The sequence below is a fragment of the Aspergillus wentii genome (assembly GCF_001890725.1).
Source record: "Aspergillus wentii DTO 134E9 unplaced genomic scaffold ASPWEscaffold_2, whole genome shotgun sequence".
Taxonomy (NCBI): domain Eukaryota; kingdom Fungi; phylum Ascomycota; class Eurotiomycetes; order Eurotiales; family Aspergillaceae; genus Aspergillus; species Aspergillus wentii.
Window position 1 is genome coordinate 2,076,069 of NW_024467833.1, and position 10,970 is coordinate 2,087,038.

A 10,970-nucleotide genomic window follows, 5' to 3' on the forward strand; every position below is an offset into this window, starting at 1 on the left:
ATGGTGATGGAAATGAAATGGTATAAATGAAGCGCAAATACCTCCATGAGATGTTTAGTTGTCTAGTAGATACTCTTTGAAAGTAAGGATCGAGTCTTTCTTAAAAATCAAGACAACCAAGATGCGGTCTATTATATCCATTTCACCCTTTCTTTTCTCTGTTGTGCAGGCCCTGCCAGCTGCGACATCTTCTACCATCCCACCAAGCTCTAGCACCGTGCCAACAGCAAGTGCACCCGGCAATCCATTCACTGGATACCAGCTTTATGTGAACCCATTTTATGCATCTGAGGTTTCCGAAGCGATTCCATCCATGACAGGGTCTCTGGCTGAAAAGGCAAGCGCTGCGGCAGAGGTGCCTTCATTCTTTTGGATGTGAGTGTTGATTTATCTGGGAGCCTGTCTGGTAGCTAACCGGAGTATGCAGGGATACCGCTGATAAAGTACCGACAATGGGTGAATATTTGAAGGACATCAAGTCGAAGAATGAAGCAGGCGCAAGCCCCCCAATTGCTGGGACTTTTGTGGTCTATGACTTGCCTGACCGTGACTGTGCCGCCCTGGCAAGCAATGGAGAGCTCGCCATTGATGATGGTGGTGTCGAGAAGTACAAAGCGTACATCGATTCCATTCGCGAACAGCTGTCGAAATACTCGGATGTTCACACTATCCTGGTTGTTGGTGAGATTCCTCGCTGTACGTACGCGGTTGGATCAAAAGCTGATATCCTATAGAGCCCGATAGTTTGGCGAATCTGGTCACCAACCTGGATGTAGAGAAGTGTGCCAATGCCAAAGATGCATATCTTGAGTGCACCAACTATGCTCTGACCCAGTTGGACCTCCCGAACGTTTCCATGTATCTTGACGCAGGTATGTGAGGAACAAGTGGTTTTTTATACTTGCCCAGACTAATTCTATCAAAAAGGACATGCTGGATGGTTAGGCTGGCCTGCAAACCTCAGCCCAGCGGCTGAGCTTTATGCTTCGGTATACAAGAATGCCTCTTCACCAGCCGCTGTCCGTGGCCTGGCAACCAATGTGGCAAATTACAACGCCTGGTCAATTGATACATGCCCGTCTTACGCCCAGGGCAACGAGAACTGTGATGAGAAGAAATATGTCAATGCACTGGGCCCCATGCTGGCTGATGCCGGCTTCGCAGCGCACTTTATCATGGATACTTGTGAGTTGTCGCTTACGAAATATGTGCCCGTAGACTGACCTCTCTGTCCTCAGCTCGAAGTGGAGTCCAGCCCACCCAGCAGCAGCAATGGGGAGACTGGTGCAATGTGAAAGGAACTGGCTTCGGTGCGCGACCGACTTCAGAGACAGGAGACGAGCTACAGGATGCGTTTGTATGGGTCAAGCCAGGCGGTGAAAGCGATGGGACATCAGACACCTCTGCGACTCGCTATGATGCACACTGTGGGTATGATGACGCCTTGAAGCCTGCTCCAGAGGCTGGTTCTTGGTTTCAGGTGAGCTTGATCCATTGATAATATGCATGTCATGGTACTGATGCTTCAAAGGCATATTTCGAGCAACTGCTCAGTAACGCCAAACCAGCTTTTTAGTCAATGTGATGGGATTAGTTCTTTTTCTGTGATTGAGAGTTTTCTGTATACAATTTCTATAGCACAAGTTAGTGTAAATTGTAGATGAATGTGAAGACTCAATGTTTGATGTTTAATGAAGCCATACAGAATGGCGGTGAAGAAAAGAAGGCAGAACTCACCGCCAACCCCGCGCTAACCAGAAGGGAGTGATCCACTGATAACAGGACGGAGAGAAACACACACTGCCGTCACTAGAGAGAAGCAGCCATCTGGAACCTTTGTGAATCCCATCACCTTCAGTTTTAAATCTTTCAGAGTCATTTGATGTCCTGAAGAAGGCCCTCTCCAGCTATCTAGTTCTGGGGGTTCTGTTGCCCTTGGGTTTGTCCTACCCAGTTTTCTCTCAGCAACTGCTGCAGACAAAGCAAGGAAAACAACAGAGTTACCTCCAGATCCCATATCCGACCTCGGGTCTATTTTCCAAGGAGTCAAAATGATGGAGGATTTCAACAGTGAGACCGACAGTGACTACACCAGTTACTGGAGGGACTGGGTGAGTTTGAATTTCCCCAAGTGCTATGCCCGGGTAGGGTGAAGGAAGTCGAGGGGAAGAGTGCGGCTGCGCACTCTAACAATGTGGTTGCAATTGCGGCTGGTGCCATGAAAGGGTGGGAAAGAGTGAAAGAGACATCGGATTGTTCTAAACCCTCCTGTCTTCCTGGCACTTCGCATTTCCACATCTGCTGTAACCACATGGTCCACCCTCTTGATTCAAGAGAAAATGGACGAAACTGAGACCCCTCGGAGCTTCGCTATCATTAGATCTCGCCCTCCTGTTCCTCTGGTGCTCCCTCAACTGACTGTGTTTTGGCGCGAACAGTTCATCTCTTCTCGTGGAAATGAGTACTTCTGCGAAATCGACGAAGAGTACCTTACCGATCGCTTTAACTTGACTGGCCTGAATACCGAAGTCCCTTACTATCAATATGCTCTCGACCTTGTGACTGACGTCTTCGACCTCGATGCGGACGATGACCTGCGCGAGCAGATCGAGAAGTCTGCGCGTCACCTGTACGGCTTGGTTCACGCTAGATACATTGTTACTACCCGCGGTCTGGCCAAGATGGTATGTGAAAGCATAAATTATACACGTATTCTTGGGGGAATTGAGCTTATGATTTCCTCCGTTTAGCTTGACAAGTACAAGAAAGGCGATTTCGGCAAATGCCCCCGTGTGATGTGCGACGGCCACCCTCTTCTCCCCGTGGGCATGCACGATGTTCCCAACGTCAGCACCGTCAGACTCTACTGTGCCAAATGCGAAGACGTCTACAACCCCAAATCCTCTCGCCATGCTTCCATCGATGGTGCCTATTTTGGAACTTCTTTCCACAGCATTCTCTTCCAAGTCTACCCGGCTCTGGTCCCAGAGAAAAGCGTTCGTCGCTACGAGCCTCGCATCTACGGTTTCCGCGTTCATGCTAGTGCAGCACTTGCCCGCTGGCAGGACCGTTTCCGTGAGGACATGAAGGCGCGTCTTCACGAGGCGGGAGTTGAAGCGAAATACATCGAAGATAGCGAGGTTGAGGAGGACCTGGATTCCGAGGATGACGATGAAGAGCAGAGTGTGGACACCAAGAACGAGAGGGTTGTGGGAGACGCCGCCTCGGGCCGTATGGACCTGGGTCACTGAGCCAGACGAAGTCGCCGCTGTTCTTGCGATTCCCAACTCAATGCCCCGCTGTGTCGGGTGGCGTTTCTTTTTCAGTCTATGGGATTTTTTCTGCCGAAATACCGGGCGTATGACGGGTCATTTCTTTTTCTTTTTCTGTACTGTGCAATTATGATGATGAACACTGGTGGGCGTTGGCGAGTTTTGAAAACGGCTGGCCATTTCTTTCTAATATGCCGAGTGTAATTACTACCTTCATCTCCTGAAAGATATCAGGAATTTAAGACGATCTGAAATGAAATAAGCGAGTTCCGCAAATATTTCTTTTGTGCTTTATGTAGTCTGTAATGTCCATCTGATTTAGATTTACGTGATGATTTGCATTATACCTACCACGACTCGTAAGTATAACATTCTAATGCAAAAGTGTATATCTACTTCCTGTTGGTGGTTAGGAATGATTTAGGATGAAGAAACCAGGCCCATTGCCTGAAGCTCTTTGACCGTAACTGCAATGGCCTTTGCTAGACCTTCGCCCTTTAACCAAGGGTCATCATGTTCGCCCGTGAGGGGAAGCACAAGGACTCGCCTTGGGGTTTCCTGCGTATGACTTTGTTCCCACCGCTTGAGAGTCTGTTTCATCGCTTCAATCTGGCCGCCATCCACCAGCACATCGTCCGGCGACTGCGCCAGCACAGCGAGCCGACCTGCTTTCCATCCACCCTCGACACCAGCTGGGCCTTCTTGTTTAGCTGGAGAGACAGCATCCCACAGAGCCTCGTTGGAACCAAACGCCTGCTGAACGAATTCCTGGACCACAGGCACATTCTTGAAAGCATCTCGGAACAGCCTCAAATCATAAATCCCTTCCGTTCCCACAATCGCAGTCGGAAGGGGAGTATCTTTACTTGCTTGTAAAGACCCCATCACGGTCTGAAACGATAGTGTCGCTCCACAGCTATGTCCTATGAGGATGTACCGTTCTCCAAATTCGTACTTGCTTTGCAAAAGAGCCAGAGCTGCCTGCACGTCGTGGAAGTGGTCGGGGTGTCTGGCATCGCGGAATTCCGTGAGTTCTGTATCTTCAAGAGACTGCGGGTAGTTCGGATGAGAGCTGAGTCGGTAATTTATGGAAGCAAATCCTGCGATGTGTGAGAGTGTTTGGGAGACGTAATCGGGGTGAGTTCGGAGGATGGATTCGGCAGGTTCTTGAAAGTTTGAAGCATTTTGCGTCGGGTCGCGCCATGCACCACCATGGATTAAGCTGGAATACAAGTTAGACAGGTATTGTTGGGTTCAAAGAATTCTTAGGGAATGGGTTTGACGTACACAACCCAGTAGCCTGTGTGAGGGGCATGCGGCAAGGTGGTTACCGAGACAGTCTGAAGACTGTGATCCTGTCCATATGAGAAGGTCTCTTGCGACCAAGACTTCTGGTCTGCCATTTTGTTTCTTTCGAAGGAGCTTAGTTATGAGGGCCAGGAATATCCAATTGCTTGGACTGAGATTGAGCTGATGAGGGGAATGATCAGTTAGGTCGAGGGTCATAGCCTTATCAAGCGACTAGTATATGAAGGAGCAACGATTGCAGCAACACCGAACGGTGAAGCAACCAAGTCATATCCAGCATCGAGGAGAATAATTTTCACCGGAATGCCATCGAGATGACATTAATATAATTGTTTCCCTCGTGCCTGGCAAACGCACCGTATAACTATACAGAGCAGCAGCGCAAATATGGGTCTTGGCGCGCTAACCTCATTGGGCACTAGGCGGTGGGAAATTGTTCAATTCGACATCCACACAAACCATCGCCGACTGTCAACCATCGTCGCCGTTAACATTCCCTGGGCTGCTGCATCCAACATGGCGGAGTAAGTACTCATTTTTCCCGGTCCAATAGTCGTGGAGACCTCCCTCTAACAATATGACAGGAAAGAAACCCCCCTCACGGCCGTTAAGGTCGAGGCCTTGGTACAGTCTGCCCCCAGAAAAAACTCCCCCTCCAAATGACGAGAATTATATGCTCATACCCCCGCGTCATGTAGGTGGTCATGAAGATCATCAAGCACTGCTCTCAAACATTCCCGACGACTGCGACCGGTTCGATCGTCGGTATGGATGTCGGTGGTACCCTGGAAATCACAAACACCTTCCCCTTCCCCGTCGTCGAGATGCCCGCCGAGTCGCACTTTGACAACGCCGCCCCCAACCCGGCCGCCGCTGCTCCTCGCGCAAAGGCCAACGCGGCCTACCAGGCAGAGATGATCCGCATGCTGCGGGAGGTCAACATCGATGCGAACAACGTCGGATGGTACACCAGTGCGAACATGGGTAACTTTGTCAACATGAACGTGATCGAGAACCAGTTCTTCTACCAGAAGGAGATGAACGAGCGGACAGTCGCTCTTGTCCACGATGTCAGCCGCAGTGCTCAAGGAAGTTTGAGCCTGAGAGCTTTCCGTCTGTCGCCTAAGTTCATGACTGCTTTCAAGGAGAACAAGTTCACTGCCGAGGAGTATGTTTCCTGACACCTTTCTTAATGAAGAAGACGAAAGAAAAATCAAGAGAAGTGAAAGGAAAGAGGAATTCTGACTTCATTACAGGCTGCAGAAGTCCAACTTGAGATACCAGGACATCTTTGTCGAACTCCCCGTCGAAATCCACAACTCTCACCTGATCACCTCCTTCATCCACCAGCTTCAGAGCCCCATCGCCGCGGGACCCACGGAACTCCCCCAGTCTCTGGCCGCTCTTGAGTCCGGTCCCTTTGTCAAGTCGAATGTCCTTACTCCCAACTACGACAACCTGTCGCTCAGCATTGACCCATTCTTGGAGAAGAACTGTGATCTCCTGCTCGACAGCATTGAGACTCACCACACCGAGACCAACAACTTCCAGTACTACCAGCGCTCGCTCGCCCGTGAGCAGACCAAGATCACCAACTGGCAGACCAAGCGCAAGGCCGAGAACGCGACCCGTGCGACGCTCAAGCAGGCACCCCTCCCCGAGGATGAGTGGCAGCGATTGTTCAAGCTTCCTCAGGAGCCCAGCCGCTTGGAGAGCATGCTCAACAGCCGACAGGTCGAGCAATACGCTCGCCAGGTGGACCACTTCGTTGCTGCCACTTCGGGTAAGATGTTTGCTGTGAAGGGAAATCTACTGCCCGGAGAGACCGCCAAATAAGCGGCTTCTTGAATGTTTTGGGCTCAAACTGGGGATTCTGGGAATTGCATGACCTTAACGGCGTAGGGAGGGAAAATTATGTATCTGACTGTTAATATGTCTCCTGCTTGCTTATTCCAGTGACGAAATCTAGTTACGGGATATGACTTGAGAGCATGTCTGCGTCTTGTTATGACCTAACTGATCTGCTGTAGATATCTTCTGAGTCACGACTGATGATATTTACTGTATTCTGGTCGCCAGACGTGTATATACTTGTAGCAGTCTAGGGCACTTTGCCACACGTGATGCTACTGACGATGACTTCATTATTCGTCGCAATCGAGAAACACTGCGTACCGATTAGATGAGATACTTTTATGGCTCGAAATGATGCTTTCCAGGTCTTCTCCTATGTTCTTGTTCTCTGTTCTTAAAGTGTGGTTGATTTGTTTTCATCGTTCTCATGTACAACAGTAACTTTGATATTTGGATTGTAAGCCCACCTTGCCCTAGCAGGAAGTACCACCTATCACTTCCCCCATCCTCTTCCCCTCTCAAGCCCATCTGCTAATTAGAAAGGCCGGGGCGTTTTCTGCTGTGGTTGTTGATTTCTTCGTCTACCCCTTCGACACCCTCAAAACACGTATCCAGTCCCCAGATTACGCGAAGCTCTACAAGGACGCCAGAACTGGAGCCGTGAAACGCAATGTCCTCTTTCGAGGCTTGTATCAGGGAGTGTGGAGTGTAGTGATATCAACGATACCTTCTTGTGCAGTGACATCCCCATCCCATCTCTCTATCTCTCTAATTTTCAAACTGAACGAGGGGGGAGATATACTCATTTCCCAAATAGCAGGAGCCTTCTTCACCACCTACGAAGCAGCAAAATATACTCTTAACAACGCATCAGCGACAGTGCAAGCCGAACCGCATAACTCAGAACCTAACCGTCTTCCATTTACGCATTCCCTTCCCAACCCGATCATCCACGGTATTTCGTCATCGTGCGCGGAGATAGTTGCCTGCTTGATGCTCACGCCCGCGGAAGTATTGAAGCAAAATGCGCAGGTAGTGGACTTGCAACCGGGGCATCGAAATGATAATGCCACGATGCAGGTGATTTCACGGTTTCGACATCGGCACTGGAAACTGTGGAGTGGGTATACGGCGCTGGTGGGGAGGAATCTACCCTTTACGGGGCTGCATTTTCCGCTTTTCGAGTATGTCAGGTCTCATGTGGTGGATTGGCGAGAGCTGCGGAAAGAGCAACAACAGAGTCATGGTGATTGCGAAGCAGCAAATTGGAATCCGGTGCTGGAACGGGCTGCTTTGACCGGGTTTGCGGCTGGGGTGTCGGGGATGACGGCTGCGGTAGTGACGACGCCTATTGACGTGATCAAGACGAGGGTGATGCTGTCGGCTAGTACGGAGGATAATAATGGCGGGGATGCGAAGAAGCCACGGATGGCAGACCGGACTATGCTTTCGATTGGGAAGGAGATATATCGGAAGGAGGGCGTCAGGGGGCTTTTTCTCGGGGGTGCTCTTCGCGCTGCCTGGACGGCTGTCTCGCTCAGTATGTACCTGAGTATATATGAAGGGGCTAGGTTTTACCTAGAAAATCGGCGACGAGAGAAGAATAGGCTGGAAACGCATTCAGAAGTTGAAAAGGAAGACGAGGCTGCCATGTAGTATTACTTCACGTTTAATTTCTCATGTATCATTAGTATTATTTTCAGCGAGATAAAGGATTGCCTACTCTCTAGTTTGGTGGCACACTACCGTAAAAAATTGAATAAAAAAGCTGTATTAAAAAAAAAAAAAAGCCCAAAGGGTATTCATATTCATCGTTCTAGCTAATTGAGTAGAGAGCAAAAAAGGCTCATCTGATGTTACATGCAGTGCTGTAAAACCTGAATGAAAATCAAAATATAATCTGTCATCATAAATGCATCCAAATTGATATAGGGCAAGCGTAAATCTCATAGCTCAACAATTTCATCGTGTCATATCATCATAAAGTCATCCGCGGGTCTTTGTATGGAGACCATCACAAATTGGTCAGTTTTCTGAACCAGTTGGGCATCCTCGCCCCAGAGCTGGGGGGAGGCACAGGCGGATAGCGGCTATCATAGGGTCTGTACCCACGCTCACGCTCGTAATCACCGCTGCCCGAGGTACTCTTGATGTTGTCTCGGTCAGCTCTGCGTGCTTCCCGCCGTCTGGCTCGCAGATCGTCTATCTCGTCGTCTGCAAGTCCAGGGTACTTGGCCCGTCGTCGGGCTTGCCTGCGCAAGTTGCGCCTGGCCTCTTCGTCCGACGACATGCTGTGCCCATTGAGTGGTTCGCCAGGAGGCGGGGGCATATCAACCACAGTTGACATAACCGGGGGTGGCTCGGGGGGCTCATCTGCTTGTGAATGAACCCAAGATGAAATCTTGTCTTTCCGCCCCCCAGACATCATCGGTGCCTCGCTCGTTGGATCTGGAGCTCTGGACCTCCGACGTTTCGGCCTACCACCCTCGTCGCCGGATCGGGGAGACTGTCGAGGCCGGTAATAATCCTCGGGAGCTCCGTATTCGCCAGGAATTCTTCCCTCTGCTCTTGAGCGATGACGTCTCGATCTCGAAGCTTGTCCTCCATACACTTCCTGCATTTCTGCGTCACGGATTCGTCTTCGCTCACGTCGCTCTGCTTTAGCTTGAGCTCGGGCCTCCATTTCCCGGGCTTCCATCTCTCGAGCCTCCTGCTCCTCTCTCATACGCCGTTCTTCACGAGCAGCTCTACGTGCTCTCTTCTCTTGGCGGCGTCTCTCCTCTCTCTCCTCCTCTTCTCGGGTTTGTCTCTCAAGGATCTCACGGGCCCTTTCTTTCTCCCTCCGTCTAGCTCGTCTTTCTTCGGCTTCTCTGAAGTCGGCATCTCGAAATTGATCAGAAGGAGGGTGTCGCGAGGCACGCCGGGCTCTGCGTGCTGCTCTCCTGGCCGCCGCTTCTTCTGCCTCTGTGTCTGGGAAACCTCCAACTGGACCGCCTTCGGTAACGAAGCCCTCAGCATCTGTATCTGGTCGTTCCCATCGTCTCCTTCGTTCTTCATGTCTGATTCGCCGGGCCTCGTCTCGCTCCGGTTCTGTCATGTACCTTGCGTCTTCATCACGATAAGACCGAGACTTGCGGCGTTCTGGTGGAGCTTCGGGACGAGCCTCAGGGCGAGCAGTCCGTTTCAAAGATTCTATTAAACCCATCAAGCCACCACCACCCGTTTCCGGTTTCCTGGGTAGGGTACCGGACCGCTTCAAGCGTCGTTCTCTTGGAGGGGCATCGACGAAAGCAATATCATCGGGTCCTGAGTAAACATCTGGGCCCTGCTGGTCTGCATCAACCATAACAGCATCGTCATGGTCTTCAGGTCTGGATCTTGTCTGATGTGTACAACAATCATTAGTATTTAAACACAAAGGACTGTTAGGTTGGGTAGCGTGCTCACCTTCCTGGACCGGGACTTTCTTCTGGAGTGTCTAGATTCCCTAGATCCCTCTTGCGGCGAGTGTCCCTCAACATCGTCTCGGTTAACCATGACTATGTCTTCATCTTCAATGGCGTACGGATCAGGGTAAGCTGGGAACAATCTATCAATAACTGGTTTCAAGACTAAGTGTGATTCGGGACGGAAACTCGTACCAGATCTTTTCCTCTCCCCGTGCGGCCTCTCTCTTCTAGACCTCGATTCATTGACGCCCATCAACCTAGCTGCTTTATCCGATACCTCAAGCCTTTCGTCAGGCGGTGGAGTAGGCATATCAGCCTCATCGATGTCGCGTCTGTGTTCTGTTCTTCTCCTTGATTTGGTTCTAGAAGGAGGTGCTGCGGCGGCACCGAGAACAAAATCAGAGAACCCCATTGCGCGATTATGACGAGCTTCCCGCCGTCTTTCCTTGTCAGATGCAGATGATTTTTCGGCCTCGTTTTCTGACTCTCGCGGCCTTGATTTTCTAGCAGTGCCTGATTTCGATCTCTCCACTTCGTTGGGAGATCGTTCCCTTCTCCTTGGGTTTTCAGAATCCTCCCTGTGTCTACCTTCCTTGTGGCTGGATCTTTTCGGGGGCACCGTTGCTCCCCAGTAACCCCAGGCAGCAGAGCTCGACGTGCGTTCAATACGAGGCCGCTCCTTGCGTGCCGGCTTCTCAGGTTCAGGTGGGGGCGTCGGTGGTGCACCAGCTTCGACTTCTGGTTCCTCAGGCGGTGCAACTTCGATCGGTGGCGGCTCCTTGACTTTTCTGGAGCTCTTCTTACTCTTCCTTGCAGGCTTCTCGGGTTCTGGGGCAGGCGGCTCAATGGGCTCCGGCTCTGGCTCCGGCTCTGGCTGTTCTTCAGGTTCGGGTTCGGGTTCTGGCTCAGGTTCTGCAGGCGGTTCAGGTTCAGGAGAGGGTGCGAGATCCTCTGGCTTCGTGGGAATTGGAAGGCCTCTCTTAATCAAAGATTTCTCGCGTTTCTTGCGATCTTTTGAAGACAAACTAAAGAAGTTATTATAGAGTGGGTCCTCTGGGAATCTGGTGACTTCAGGCTCTGGCTCCGG

General features: G+C 50.8%; 6 protein-coding genes across 6 annotated transcripts in view; 4 read left to right on the forward strand and 2 right to left on the reverse strand.

Annotated features, from left to right (window-relative positions):
* Nucleotides 1-93: 93 nt before the first annotated feature.
* Nucleotides 94-1,576, forward strand: cbhC (putative cellobiohydrolase; the record flags this gene model as incomplete). Its single annotated transcript, XM_040829572.1, has 6 exons — nucleotides 94-375; nucleotides 428-681; nucleotides 735-872; nucleotides 928-1,185; nucleotides 1,239-1,480; nucleotides 1,532-1,576. The coding sequence occupies exons 1-6, from the start codon at nucleotides 122-124 to the stop codon at nucleotides 1,574-1,576; spliced, it is 1,191 nt and encodes a 396-aa protein (XP_040692523.1). The 5' UTR covers nucleotides 94-121.
* A 229-nt stretch (nucleotides 1,577-1,805) lies between these two features.
* ASPWEDRAFT_36524 (casein kinase II subunit beta family protein) lies at nucleotides 1,806-3,391 on the forward strand. The gene is made up of 3 exons (XM_040834481.1): nucleotides 1,806-2,111; nucleotides 2,439-2,684; nucleotides 2,751-3,391. Exons 1-3 carry the CDS (start codon nucleotides 2,052-2,054, stop codon nucleotides 3,249-3,251), a joined length of 807 nt encoding a protein of 268 aa, XP_040692524.1. The 5' UTR covers nucleotides 1,806-2,051; the 3' UTR covers nucleotides 3,252-3,391.
* A 148-nt stretch (nucleotides 3,392-3,539) lies between these two features.
* On the reverse strand, nucleotides 3,540-4,912 carry ASPWEDRAFT_36525 (arylformamidase). The gene is made up of 2 exons (XM_040834482.1): nucleotides 4,560-4,912; nucleotides 3,540-4,494 (listed from the first exon to the last, which is right to left on the reverse strand). The coding sequence occupies exons 1-2, from the start codon at nucleotides 4,673-4,675 to the stop codon at nucleotides 3,693-3,695; spliced, it is 918 nt and encodes a 305-aa protein (XP_040692525.1). The 5' UTR covers nucleotides 4,676-4,912; the 3' UTR covers nucleotides 3,540-3,692.
* Nucleotides 4,913-5,078: 166 nt separating this feature from the next.
* Nucleotides 5,079-6,891, forward strand: ASPWEDRAFT_57440 (putative eukaryotic translation initiation factor 3 subunit EifCh). Its single transcript, XM_040838337.1, has 3 exons — nucleotides 5,079-5,104; nucleotides 5,165-5,748; nucleotides 5,837-6,891. The coding sequence occupies exons 2-3, from the start codon at nucleotides 5,285-5,287 to the stop codon at nucleotides 6,414-6,416; spliced, it is 1,044 nt and encodes a 347-aa protein (XP_040692526.1). The 5' UTR covers nucleotides 5,079-5,104; nucleotides 5,165-5,284; the 3' UTR covers nucleotides 6,417-6,891.
* ASPWEDRAFT_48977 (putative mitochondrial carrier protein) lies at nucleotides 6,862-8,090 on the forward strand (the record flags this gene model as incomplete). The annotated part of the gene is made up of 3 exons (XM_040837191.1): nucleotides 6,862-6,891; nucleotides 6,978-7,167; nucleotides 7,252-8,090. 3 exons carry the CDS (start codon nucleotides 6,862-6,864, stop codon nucleotides 8,088-8,090), a joined length of 1,059 nt encoding a protein of 352 aa, XP_040692527.1.
* A 358-nt stretch (nucleotides 8,091-8,448) lies between these two features.
* The window catches only part of ASPWEDRAFT_48978 (uncharacterized protein), a gene marked incomplete at both ends in the record, with an annotated part of 6,899 nt that continues 4,377 nt past the window's right edge, over nucleotides 8,449-10,970 (reverse strand). Inside the window, 3 exons of the mRNA XM_040837192.1 lie at nucleotides 8,449-9,816; nucleotides 9,882-10,012; nucleotides 10,076-10,886. Coding sequence (XP_040692528.1) covers nucleotides 8,449-9,816; nucleotides 9,882-10,012; nucleotides 10,076-10,886 — 2,310 coding nt within the window. The remainder of the gene's footprint in view (nucleotides 9,817-9,881; nucleotides 10,013-10,075; nucleotides 10,887-10,970) is intronic.